Genomic DNA, 14,368 nt, shown 5'->3' on the forward strand with positions numbered 1-14,368 from the left:
CCCTCGAATTGCTGGCCTGAACAGTTCAAGTTCATTTATTTTCAAGTTCATTTATTAGGTATAGCCCTGTGAGCCATTCGGCTCTTGAATCGGGTGCAACCGCAACAAACAAAAAACATGAACAAGAAAACATCTTAAAGTGAATATGTGAAAACAGAAAATCCAAGAAAAGACAGCAAAATATTGCAGAAAAAGCACCGTACACCAACACTGTGTGCAAAAATCCCAGTGGGATGCAAGTCAACAGAAGAGCCAGATGGGTAAGCCAGAACAGGAGAGCCTGAATAGGAGAGCCGGAACAGAAGAGCCTGAACAGGAGAGCCTGAACAGGAGAGCCTGAACAGGAGAGCCTGAACAGGAGAGTCTGAACAGGAGAGCCTGAACAGGAGAGCCAGAACAGGAAAGCCTGAACAGGAGAGCCTGTAGACAAAAGAGGGAACAGGCGAGCCGGAATTGGTGAGCAAGGAAAGGTGAGTCTTGAGCTGTTGTTTGAAGGCGGTGCTTGATTGCAACGTTTGTGCAGCGGGAAAGCATTCAAAATATATGCCTCTGATGAGTACACGGATAAACCTTTTGACAATCTACCGCAGGACGAGGGCCTCCACACGCACAGGCACTGGGATTTTTTTGACCACAACTCCACTAAGATGGTCTGTGCGGGTTGGTTGAAAGCATAGACACGGGAGCTTAGAAGTACATTACAACATTGGATTGTTCTGCACCGCTATCTGATGCCCACAAGACAAATCCCCTCAGCCGACAAAACCTGTTATACATGGTGGTCACCCACCCAGTCTCAACCCAGGCTCACCCCTGCTTAGCTTCCGAAGAATTGACAAGATCGGGAGCATTCCTAGTGATTTGGTCTGAGGCGCTCCACAAATGAACACAACTGAAACGTGGAAGAAAATATCAATAGAATTAGTGACAACGACCCCATGCCAGACTTTCCTGAAAAGTTTGCTTAGTTTCAGCGAGGCTTTCCTGGATGAATAAACGGATACTGCAGCAGAAGAAGCAGCAGCAGCTGTTGTAACTATTCTCTTCGATGTGTAAACACGTGCGCACGGGCGCTGGGTGCGTGCGTGCCAGCACTGTAAACGAGCAGTGCGTGGGAATGCATCTGTGCGTGCGTTCGCGTCCCTGCTTGTGACGCACTGCTCGCTGGCTCTCACAGCCAGCTGTGTTTGAGACCACTTCCTGCCGCCCCCCTCCCCAACTAACCCCCACCCCCTCCCCTACTCGTCCCCCACCTCTCCACTAAAACTACTTCCTACAGCCCGGCAACCCTCTCCCCTCCACCTCCCATACCAACCGGCATCCTACTTCCTTTAAGAGCAGGTCATCAGTGGGGACAGCAATCACACTAAAGCAATGACTTCCTTTCTGACAAACCTCCCCCACGTCTTTCAAAAAAGAGTCACATACAGAGTGATATTGAAGCTAAAAATAATAATAAAAAAGTCTAAAGTGGGTGGTGCTCATCCCGACTGAGTCTGTGAGGAAGCTACTTGCTGTACTACCTGATACTGGAACCACATTGTTCCTTGGTATTTGGGTTAGAGTTAACAATGTACCAGGAGTGGGCTCCCGATGTCATGGTAATGCCGAATAATCAGGTCTAGAGATGGGCATTGTGGATGGTCTACTTCGCCAACCGCAAAGTAACCAACCTCGAGATTTGAATACACGTGGATGTAGGTCTCTAACCCAAGTACTTCCGTTTACCTGTTGACCAACCGTGAGCATCTCGGTTTGAGTGATACGCGAATGAAGAGTCGTCACGCCGAGTTGTGAAATCAGAATTTGCGCTGCTGCGTGGCATGCGCCATGTTGTGTTGCAGACTCGCAAGAAGAGACGCAAGGAGACACCGCTGGCTGTCGCTACCCACCCCTCTCTCTTCTCCACATTGCTACCTCTGCCATCGCTCATATTCACGCTCGTCTCACAACATAATTGTATATTTAACATTTGTGATTCTTGTATTACCTTTTTGTGCTTAAACATATCAGACTAGATTGATATACATTTTTCATGTTTGTCATTTTTTTCTAATTTTACGTAAATTTCAAGTATGGCCCCTCAGCGTACGAGCAGAAGCGTTGGTGATTTAAGTGCCTCATCATCATCAAAAGTTAATGCAGATTAATTTACTGTACTTTTCTTAATTAAACATGTTCTTAAACGTCACTGACGTTCCATTTATGTAGTGCGTTGTGGTTAATTTTAGTGAACATAAACAATGTTTATGAGATTCATATGTTCACTCACGACCTTGGTCCATTAACTCTATTTTCCCCATCAGGTTTAAGTTTACCAACGGGAAGGGTTTTCAGGAACCTAACCCTCGCGTTGGCAAGGCATTACTGTATTCATGTATTTATTTATTCTGTGCAGAAATGAAAATGTGATGTCGCATTAAGTGTTCTTCCCGCCAAAAGTGCCGTCACATGCCGTCATTTTGACCGTACGTGGCATCACTTTTACTTTAATTATTAAAATCGAAAGAGGTTACTTGAAAAATAACAGTTTTTTTACCGATGGAAGTCCACGAAGAAATACAAAAGTATTTGCATGTAATAGTTTGAAATGCAAACACACTCTGCCCTGAAAGCTACCCATCGTCGGCTTCCATGCTGATAATTAAACACTTGCCAAGACAAACGCGTGCTCAAAAGCGTTACAGAATACACGTGCGTGCTTGACATTTCCTGACTTGTTCTGGGATTTATGCCCGGCCTTCAGACCGCCTGCCTCTTCCCTCTGGATTGGTGCCCAAAAATCTTAATTTGTTCAGGAGGGTACTGATTGAGCTGTTTTGAACATTCTGTTTCGATTAATCTTTACACAGCTGGGCGGTGCTGTCACTTGCATGCACGTGCATGTGAAGGTGGATATGAGTGCGTGTAAATGCGTGCGTCGTGTAGTGTAGCGGTTAGCACGCTGCACTACGAACCCGGCGACACTAGTTCGATTCCCGCTTACGGCCAACACCCGTGACGATTTTCTGAACCGGTCTTGGGCCTCCACTAGGTTGACTCGGCCTCAAATGAGTACCTGGTGCAGTGTGTAAACATCGCCACTGGGAAGACAAAGGCGGCCGGGCGTGGTGTTGGCCACCCACCCCCTTGTGTGCCGTGTTGGCCTTCATAGGTGCTCACTAACATAATCTGTAAAAGGCTATGAGGGGAATCGTTGCCTTTGTATCATGTAATTGCTGCGGATACGTACGCGTACGTGGACGCACATTTGAGCGTGCATTGTTGTGCGTGCACGGATGCAGGTGGGTGGGTGTACGTAACGCGCGTACTCGTGCGCGTCACGCGAGCGCACCCGTGCGTGTTCACGTATGCGAGCGCACGTGAAGATGTGCGCGCATCCATGTGCGCGCACGAACAGCACGTGCCGTCGCTCGCGAGGCCGTGCGCGAGCGCCAATTCTCACCGGGGAAGTTGTACTTGAAGCAGGCGATGGCGCTCACCACCCACTCGGCGCGGGTCTCGCAGAAGATGGCGATGTTGGCGCGGGGTTGCTGTCCCAAGGCGGCGAGGCCGCTGCCCAGCTTCATGGCCCGCTTGTCCACGCCCTCAAACGACATCCACTCGTAGTCGCCGAAGATGGCCTGCGGGCCAAGGGCAGAGGGTGCAACCAACAGCTCCCAGACGACGGGAATATAAATCGAGCTGGATGACCCCCCCCCCCCCTCTCACGGTCCTGTGATGTAACAATCCACACAGCACCTGCACACCGCAACCCGGTTCCGTAGCCCCGTTTCCAGAGTGGACGTGCCATCGGGTAGTTTCTTATCATAGACAAAGGTGGCTAAGCTCCTTTGGCTTGCACCTGTGCACAGTGGTGAGATGTTAACTACCTCGCCTGATAAACAGGATGGGGGTTCGATCCCGACCCTGACGCCTGTTCTATATTCGGAATTTGCATGTCTCTAACTGTGGTTGCGTGGAATTTTTCTCCGGGTCCCGTCTGTCCAATATAGCATCTGATGAAGCTGATTGTAATTATCAGCGAAACGTCGTACTCAAATTTTTAAAATGCTGTTGATTCTCTCTTCAGCACACCAGTGGGCTAAAGAAGTGAATAATTTTGTCCTTTGAAAAACGTGACACATTTTTTACATTTATAAATAACGCGATCTGACCCAAAAACCAATATTATGAGTAAGTACATATGCCAATACTTGTTCACCGTGTTTAGTCTGGTCTCCCGCGTGGTCCGCACTTAGTACTATAGCCTAGTTTAAACCAAAAATTGCAGTGCTCATGAGCTTAAAGCATCCTGGCTCACACTGCCGCCCAGTGACGCATGCTGGTGTTGCAGGGTGAGTAAAGACCGATACCAAACGCGTAGAACAAATTGACTTTGTGGATATGTTTTTTTTTACTTTACCAGGCAAGGTCCCACTGAGTTATACAGCTCTTTTTCAGAAGAGACCTGGCCACAAATGAAAGTTTAACGAAGTGGTTTATCATGTGGACATTTATAGCAGCCAAATACTCTAAATGTATGATTCGAAATGTGTAGGGAAAAACGAAAGGAAGAACACGCAAACTCCAAATATAAAGCAGGCATCAGGGCCGGGATCGACCCCACGACCTCCTCTATACTATGCGAGGTAGTTATCATCTCACCACCATGGCGCCATAACATGGGCAGCTGCCTGAATTCGAACCTCGGATCTCAGTGGCATTGTCTCAGTGCTCTGACCTCTCAGCCACCCGGTTACCACCTCTGTGAGCGCCAGCTCAACGCTCCGACCTCTGAGACCGCTCTCTACCTCTCTGCGAGCCCCGACTCGGCGCTCTGACCGGTGAGCCGCCCTGCCGAACCTCTCCTCTGCAAGCCACTACCTTCTTGAAGAGCTTTCCGTTGGGCTGCATCTCCTCCTCCTCGCTCAGCAGCACGCGCGTGCCCAGGCAGTCGTGGATGGCAAATCGGTCCACGGCCATCTCGAACACGCGGTCCAACGTGTCCACGCCCGGCGCCAGCGTGCTCTGCAGCCCGCTGGAGTCGCTGACGGTGCGGTACGGCCCCCCTGTCCTCGTGCAAGTCGACACCGAGAGCGCCGCGGCGGGGAAACGACGACGGCGGCGGACGGGACAAGCGGATGGATGGTGTAGGGAACAAAGTGAGGTGCGCGTTAGAATTTCTTTTTTTGCTAAATAATTAATTTTGTTTGTTTTTCGCATCGCGTAATTTTTTCCGATTTTTACTTTCGACATCACATTGTGAGAATAGGAATACATACGGAAATCTCATGAAGTAGTGAGGAAACCCCCCATGTGATGAGGAAACAGGATTGGAGAAAACATGGATGGATGGGACAACCATATACGCACGTGAGATTAGTTTCTTATAAACAGTATGAACTCGTTATCACGAACCGTGCTTAGAACGATCCCCCGCTTATTACGAGCAGAGCTGCACACACGCTGCCAGATAGCCAATCCTCATTCGTTTTTTTATAGTGTACTGTACAGCACAGTTTACAGACTACCTATGCAGTACTGTGTACTGTGTGGTGTACTGCATAGCACACTGTACTGTAGAGTACCCTGTATGGTGAAAACTGTTCACATGTATGACACACTGTACTGTACAGTGAATACCGTACACATGTATCACGTGGATGCAACATTTGTATATTGCATCAGATTCGGAGGCGTGTACAAATACAATTGTACACTTATGTGCCGATGCATTCAAGGCTCAATTCATTCAACCTATTTACAGTGAACACCCTGACAAAGTTAACTTTCTTGCAGGTCCCCAAGTGGTGAGTTTTAATTTATTCCACTTTCAGCATCATCTCATGAGATGAAGAATTAATTTGTTCAGAAATCTCACAGAGAAATGCCAAGCCCACGTTTCCTACAAAGGCAGAGCAAGGGATTGTTCACAGGACTTTTGAAAACATCCTTCAATTGGCATTTTTTTTTATTCTTTACACAAAAAAGGTTACACTTTCCAATACACTCTGCTTTGAGATTGTCACATAACAGTCAAGAGGTGGAATTTTGCCAAACACGTTTTTGAAAACGGTTGTTATGTGCCGTCATTGTTTTTGCATGTTTAGCTTGTTGTCCTTCCTCTGCAGCTCCGATTAGCACGGTTGGCTCCGTGCGGTGCGAAGGAAGTTCAACATACATTCCATACATTGATGACTAAGGTGGAGGCCGTTGAGAAGGGTGGCTGCCTGGAGTTGAACCCAGGTATCTCGGCTGTGCCTGGTCAGTGCCCTGACCGTGGGCCACCTGGCCACCGTTGTCATTCAAATCCACACCTGGCCACCTTTGTGGCCAGGTGTGGATTTGAATGACAATTACCGAGCAGACGCTGTAAAAGAGCAGCATTCACAGTGGCGGGCAAGGGAGAGAAGATTAAGCAAAGGATGTGAGACGTGGAACGTTTGGCATTTATAATGATTTGCTTCTTTCTCCCACTGGCATCTCAGTACCAGCTGTGTAACATCACTGGATGTCAGTGAATGAAAGCTAGAGAGACAAGCCCAACAAGTACTTCCCAAGTCCTTTAACTTGGCCTCTTATCCAGACGAAGTGGTAGTGTTACCTGCGCTGTCTGAAGCCAACTCTACCGCTCATGTAGAGGGGAGATTACAAGGTCAAGGTCATCACAGCCAATGCTATTGATGCCACCACACATCCACTTATCTTCTTTTGTTCCTTCCAATAAATCGTACAATTATTTCACAGTTGATACCAAAGCTCATCATCACTACCATTTCATGCAGCTTGAAATATTCCCGTTGGTCTCCGACCTCAGGACGCCAAAGCGATGTCTGTCTGGGTAACCGACCCTCCACTTCTTCCTCCATCCTGCACTTGTCCCACCCAAAACAACCATCTCTCCACGATTACATCTACGATACTTTCCTGACACATTCTATTCCTAAACTCCCAAGTTGCTGACCCTATCCTCCTTCATCCTGCACACATGCCCCATTCATGACAACCTTCTCTTCCCGATTATGTGTACATATGGGGCAATTGTTGGGGTTGGGGCAGTCAGCAGTAGACCACATGGGGTCGAATGTGCCAAGAACAGCTTCGATGCACCTGTCAAGTTTCTGTGAAGATAACAATGCCAATCAGCATCAACAGATCACATGGGTAACAGTGTAAGGACCATTAATATTATGGAGGAGTGTAGAGGATCACAGATGGATTTGGTGACACTGTGGTTGGCACACTGTGTCATGAACCCAGAGACCAGAGTTGCCTAAAAATAATCAATTTGCATCGTCGCTATGGAGAACGTAAATAACAAAATGGATAAGCAAACGATATGTCTCCAAAATATATCTGCCTCTCCATGTAAAGAAAACAATTATTCTGTACACAACCATTCAGCACGACATGTAGAAACTGGTCCGTAAGTGACACGGCAAACCCACCGTAACAAAAATAAGTGCAGGCCAGAATACCATAAGTTTCAAACAACACAAAGGCAAAAGTACACCATTTCTGTGCATACGCAAACAAACACTTTTTGTGTTTAGTTTGTTGTCCTTCTCCTGAACCTCCAATTAGTACGGTTGGCTACGTAGGGTGCAAAATAAGTTCAACATACATACAAGGATAAGTGTTATCTGTTCGTCTATTGAGTTGGCTAACGTCAGTGGTAGAGAGGTCCAGGGCGAAATTCAAAATTCACTTCACCAACCCGCAACGACCAGCCACAGCGGTGGCGACGAACATTCCAATAACCCCCACGATCGATGCGGCACGGGGGGGGGGGGCCCTCATCCGGCCCGTCTCACACGGGCGCCCACGGCGTCACACGCCGCTTACCTCTCCCGGCGCCGCTCGTGGATTTGAGGCGTGCCACGGCCTCCAGGCGCCTCCGCCGGGCCTCGTCCGGGAAGAGGAGCCGGGGCAGCGCCGAGATGGCCGACACGGCCCACAGCAGGGCGCGCAGGGGCAGCACCAGCGGCCAGGGCAGCTCCTGTCGCAGGTCCATTTCTGGGACGAGCCGGAGGGCAGGTGGCCCGGAGGGAGCGGCGGGCTGTTTCCGGGCGAGCAGGGGCAGCCAGCCGGAGGATGGGCGACGACGACGATGGGGTCACCGGTCAAGAGTTCAACTCAGGTTGATGGCGTCTCAGTCCTGCACCGTCAAGGAAAAAGAGTTTGATTCCACTTCATATTTTTGCTAAATCGTATTAACATCCTCAATATCAGCATATTGCTATAAAGAGGAAGAAAAATCATATGTACGCACGGATTATGTGCGCACGTGTTGTCTAATGAAGTGTTTAAAACGTAGCGTGAAAGACATCAGGCAGCTGTCAGAGAAAATCGCCGTTGCACATTTGCAAACATGGTCCTCTTTGGTTTGGATCTCAAAGTTTTGGTAGTTTTGTTTCGATCTGATTATCTTTACAAGAGTTAGTGTGGCCTCCCCCACCCCAATCCACAATATGGATGGATGGATGGATAGACGGAGCTGATGCATACACGCTTTCAACCTCAGTTGCAAAGCGTTAAAAAGTCAAAAGCGGCAGACTGACATCTGGACAAAACACATCTTGGCGATTTGCCACATCACCTTGGCAATGTGTTCCATCGGTTGGTAATGAAGACATGGCTCGTTTTGCCAAAAAAATTATGAAAAGGAACATTCATCAGTATGTGAACCGGGCCTAAAGTGTCTCAAACAAGCATAGGTTAGTGCTCGTCACTTATGACTCTGAGACAGTGGTGGAAATTCCACAATCCTATGGTGGGGGGACAGTTTGTCCAAAGGGAAACTACTACTGACTTCCCACAAAGTGATACGTACATTCCATCAATCACTCACAGAATAAAAATTTTTCCTGGAGAAATCCGATGAGCTATGAAGCTCTTTTTCACAGATGTTCAGGACATTTATATTGAGCCAAGTGCTCGACTAACCACAGTGCCACCAAACCAGATTCAGATTATCATCATAATCCTCATCGTTACACGACTGCCAATGCATATAAACATTTGTGTCCGCCATTCTGCATCTAACCAGACAACCAGAGTCGAATACGTTTGAGCAATACACCAAAACATAAATATCCATCTTTCCTGTGACAATTTAGTTGCAGATGCTTTATTGAAGATGGGATTTGTGCTACGGCAGATATGTGGTAATGTGACAAGACCGTTAGCATCCACTTTCCAGCAGACTGCACTCAAGATATGTATAGCAGAATCAACTCCACACCTGCAATTGTTGAATTTATAATTGTGAAAAGTCCCTTTTGAATATATACAGTAGATTTAAAGTCCAAAATAAATAAGCAGACGATGTCTCCCTTTACATACCTGTTCCTCCAACTACAAAATATTGGAATTTTGCCTCACTTGATACAGTAAATTTAGCTGTGACGGTCCCACCTGATGACGGAGACTTGTGTTGCATCCGAAACGTCGTGATTTATAATTTTATTTCTATTATTTTTATTATTTATTTTTACCTACGTGACTTTACCGAAAAAACCTAAGAGTACGAATCCTTGCAGTCACGAAAGCTTCAACTCTAGAATTACAAAATATAAGTAAAACAAGATGCTCTCTGGGAGTCAAAAATTCCAGCAGCATTAGTTGAGCACAAGCAACAGTCTGCACCGCTTTTGACAGTGTCTCACCAGCAGTCCGGCTTGTTTGAACCAACGCTGAGCTGTTCGATGCAAAATTATTTCTGTAATACATAACATTATCGTTAGCTTTGTCACAGAGAACATAAGTAAGCAAATAAATAGGCAGACAATATATATTCATATAGTGCCCAAGCGTTCGCTCGGGACACACGTCCGAGGGTGGAGCGTGAACGGGGGGGGGGGGGGACGAGGCGTGATGTCAGCACCACACGGGCACCCGGCGTAACGCTGTGGGATGGCGGGTGATGGCATCATCACGCAGATGTGCACGACGATGCCGCCACCACCACGCACGCGCTGCACTCGCGGCGGGAGCCAGGCAGCAAATCAGCCGGCAAAACTTTTTTTCTCATATAGTATGATATATTCTCCACGCAAAAGGTAAAGATTGTTATTTTATAGTACTGTATGGGGGTGGTAGTTCGTAATGTTTTGAATTTTTTATTGCATTCAATCAATTATCAGTGTGTTCCACCCACTCAATGCAAGTGTCTGCGTGCCTCCCACACACTAACTCAGCATGGAATTCCCGACATTACAGCAATTCACAGCCTTTTATCAATGCACCTTTGGATGAAGGCCTCCCCATGCTGTGTCAGTCATGGGGGTTGTTTGACCATACCAGGCTGGATTGTATGAGCTCACAAATCCTTTAAAAAGTCCCATCGGTGAGCTTCTCTGGCAGGCAAGGCTGCGTTGGCTGGGTCATGTAGCCCGCATGCCCAGCCACCGCATGCGCAAACAGCTTTTGTTCGGCTGGATAGAGGGGGCTAAACGGGAGCAGCATGGGCGACAGAAGAGATGGACTGATGCGGTACAAGAGGATGTGGAGCCGAGTGGACTTGCTGATGACTGGTACCAGCGGTGTCAAGATCGGCCTCAATGGAGGAGGCTCGTTAAAGACGCTACTGGGCGGTTGGAGGCAGTCGCCCTCCAGCAACAATGCAGGGAAGAGGAGCGATGCTCACAACAACGAGAGGCGCTACGGGCAGCTAAAACACAGCAAGTTGGCACAGTAGAGGGCAAAGATGGTGCATCGGCCAGCTATCTCAGTCAGCGCATGGCATCTGGGTCTGTTCCGTGACCTGCATTCGGGCATTCGACACATCACGTGGCCTTAAAGTGCACATTTCCTGGCACAAGCGCCGTAGCGAAGTCACCGCCTCTTAGTGGCGAATGGCGATTGTTGTTGATCATACGTCACCAAGCTGGCGAGTGTGGGTTGGTGAACAGAGGGGCCCGAACTACTGGTTAAGATATCAGTTACAGGAAGGGTTTTTTTTTGTTCCTGGGGAAAAAAATCCACAAAATCCAAATACTTATGCACTTTTCCTGCATGAGGTAACTGTAAACTGACTTTCCACTCAGACATAAGTGAGGCCCTGAGTATTTGTGGGGGTAAGGTGGCGAGATGTTAATTACCTGGCCTGGTAAACAGGAGGTCGTGGGTTTGATTCTAACCCTGACGCCTGCTGTATATTTGGAGTTTGCGTGTCTCTCTCCCTGTGGTTGTGTGGATTTTTCTCCAGGTCCTCTGGTTTTTCCTTCCACATTTAGAATCAACATGCATTTAGAGTATTTGGGTGTTATGAATTTCCACAAAAGACAAGACACTTCTTTGAAGTGGCCAGGTCGCTTCTGAAAAAGAGCTATATAGCAGTGGGCCTTACCTGGTAAAATAAAAAAAATAGTTTAGTTTATCCGAACCCTAATTATATTATCGGGAAGTTTGTAGCAGTAGCGCCACATTCCCATGGAGGGCGCTGTGGTGCACCCGCTGACGAGGTGGGAACGCGTTTACCCGGCAGGCTATGCACCCTGTATGTCTGTGTAGGTTGTTAACAGCTCAGATGACTCGAGATCTGAGCTGCGGTGAACAACCTCATGACGCTGGATGTCATCTCCGGCGAAACGTCGCACTCATAGAAATGTTGCGAGATTATTCTCCATCACAGCGATGGTGCTGCTGAAGCGGTCATAAATTCGTCACGATTCATTCCCGTGGCACTTTTATTGATTGGCAGTGTAGAGTGGAGGAAGGTTTACAAAACAATTTATTTACACAACCTAACCCAAAATAAGCATTATAAATCGCAGAGGTATGCATAACTATACCAGTGAACGGCAGCATCGATGACAAAAAAACATGACTTTTTACCCACATCATTGAGGCCTGTATTTTATTAACTTTGGAAAGTTTCCTCATTTGGGATTTAGGCAATTAGAGCGCTGGCATGTGGTCACTGGCTCTTGCGACTCAAGGTTAATACAATATTTATAATAACCATGTAACAAGCATCATCCAGGCTCAAATACCTGCTTCCAAATTGGGTGATTGTCCTACACAATATAATCTACAGCAGCATAACTCTACACTGTTTACGAATCTATCACAGGTGCAACAGGAGTGTGAATGTAGGGATTTCATAGTAATCTGAAAAAATAGGCAATGTTGATGGCTCTCTATAATTGACAGTGTTGTGAAATAGATGTTACGAATCATGGACTCATCGATTGATGTTGATTCTTAAGCTCATGATCCACGCATCAAATCGTTACATGCGCAATGTTCTTAGGAGTAAATGTTTTACATAATGGGCAAAATATATCCCCTGTAGCCACCGGTAGCTACTACATTCAGTAAATTTTTCAACTAAACTATTTTTTTTATTTTACCAAGTAAGGCCCACTGAGGTACGTAGCTCTTTTTCAGAAGTGACCTGGCAATCACAAATGGTAGGTCAACGAAGTGGCTTATCACGTGGAAGTTTATTGCAGACAAATACTCTAAACACACATTGATTCTAAATGTAGAGAGAAAACGCGGAGGGAAGAACGCATTCTTCAATTGTAGTGCACTGATGGTCTCAGCCAACGACTGAACACAAACATCCATCAAGTTGAATTTGGTTCTGCACTTATTTTTGATAAATTACAGCTCTGCTAAGTAAAACGATATCGGTTTGACTGTTATGGGATGAGCATTGCTTTTACGTGCAGAGCAAGTGAAGACTTTCAGCCGACTACTGTGCAAGGGATGTCGCTTGAAAAGTGGATTTCCAAAGTAGCTCTGGAACATTTCTTTCTGTGGGCCCATTATCTAACATGAACCGCTGCTCAGCCAGAAGTCCTAATGGATACTTTATGTCATGACTTGATGTTGATTATACAATCCGGGGGTTGGGAATTAATTAAATTAATAATGACCCTAAATAGCAACAATTCATTGATAATTCATCGACTCAGAAGTTTTTGGTTTCCTCCGGTAGGAATGAACACTCATTAATTGGCCGAAAACATCTTAACAAATAGAGAACTGTAGAGCTTGGGAGCGCGGACACACCGCCCCGGTTGCCTTCCAGTTTGTCTGCGGTTCCTCAGCAATTGTGAGACCCAATTTGCATGACCGACAGAAGTATATATATATAAATAAACGTTATTGTTGTATTGTATTAGAGGGAATCTATGAATCTGAAGTGGTACCACTCACATGCACATTTATTAATGGGAAATGACACACCGTTGCAAGCTAGATTCGATGCCAATACTGAGAGCATGATAAAAATGTTTCTATTAATTAACTGTTTCTTTACCATCGCTTGTATTAAATGTTCTCATTCACTATCGCACTTTCATTTGGACATCAATCCACATTAATTTGCAACGTTTGTGCGCACATCTGTTTTATACTTTAATAAAACGGACATCCCTAATCCACTGCTGGATGAGGTTCTGTCGGTTCTGGGGAATGTTTGACCATGTGCTACCACAGAGAAGGGGGGAAAGAGGACAGGACCAGTTCAGAGATCAATCAAACCATCCTCCTTCTTGGGATGGCTGATGTGGACGTAGAGACGTAACTAGAATTCCACATTGACATGGTTGAGCCAGATAATTGCATCAGGAGTAGTGGAGTGAATCGCTCCTGTGATACCTCCTTCGAACTTATCTTGCGTTCACAGTATGTACGCATGTTGAACTTCTTTTGTAACGTACGTAGCCAACCATGCTAATCGGATGTGCGGGGGAAGGAAAACAAACAAAATACAAAAAGCAGTTTTAAACAAATGGGTATTCAATCCAGATTATTTAAAAGTGCACAGCTCCAGTGGCTTCCAAATATCGGAAGGAAGAGCATTCCAGACCGCCGCAAAAGTGCATATGAAAGCGCGCGATGCGGTGACCATTAGCGGAGTGCACAAACGACTGCGCCACTGTTCCTCCACCCCCACCCCCCAAATCTGGTTTATACACAAAACTGTATAAACGAACACGCAGCGTGACGCCACAGCGACACACTGCAGATTGTCCCGAGCCATGTGGTTCAAACTCTGTGCATTTCTCGTCCTAGCAGGGGCATGGGGCTTGGCTTATCTGCTGGTCATCTGTCCAACCAAAAAACACGACGGCGATGCTGTGGGATATAAACTGATCCATGTTTAGTTTGCGATGAAGCAACCCCACATTTTCCATAGTCCAAATTCACTAGTGCCGCTTGTTGTTTCCAGATGAAAGATTCTAACACAGCACTCCAAGGCAATCATCGGCATTTGGATGATGCTGATGATGATAATGATGATAAATAATATTTAAGGGAATGATGATCATGAATTTTGCTTTGACTTGAATTAACTTGAACCTAACTTTGGAGCCTTCTTTAGTGAGTTATTCTAACATTGCCTGCTCTCTCCTCCCATTAGATATAA

At 46.5% G+C, this 14,368-nt stretch overlaps 1 protein-coding gene across 6 annotated transcripts in view; it reads right to left on the bottom strand.

Annotated features, from left to right (window-relative positions):
* Nucleotides 1–14,368, bottom strand: part of ACSL4 (acyl-CoA synthetase long chain family member 4) — an 80,419-nt gene that overhangs the window by 44,572 nt on the left and 21,479 nt on the right. For 3 of the 6 annotated variants that reach the window (XM_078616679.1, XM_078616680.1, XM_078616681.1), the window contains 4 exons: nt 9,651–9,703; nt 7,828–8,140; nt 4,867–5,051; nt 3,446–3,623 (listed from right to left, as the gene is read on the bottom strand). In XM_078616679.1, the coding sequence (XP_078472805.1) occupies nt 3,446–3,623; nt 4,867–5,051; nt 7,828–7,996 (532 nt within the window). In that variant the 5' untranslated portion in view covers nt 7,997–8,140; nt 9,651–9,703. Of the gene's footprint in view, nt 1–3,445; nt 3,624–4,866; nt 7,784–7,827; nt 8,141–9,650; nt 9,704–14,368 lie in introns of those variants that run through there. The other 3 variants (XM_078616682.1, XM_078616683.1, XM_078616678.1) reach the window with 2 other exon arrangements.

This window comes from Lampetra planeri, chromosome 51 (genome assembly GCF_965212315.1).
Source record: "Lampetra planeri chromosome 51, kcLamPlan1.2.h2, whole genome shotgun sequence".
Taxonomy (NCBI): domain Eukaryota; kingdom Metazoa; phylum Chordata; class Hyperoartia; order Petromyzontiformes; family Petromyzontidae; genus Lampetra; species Lampetra planeri.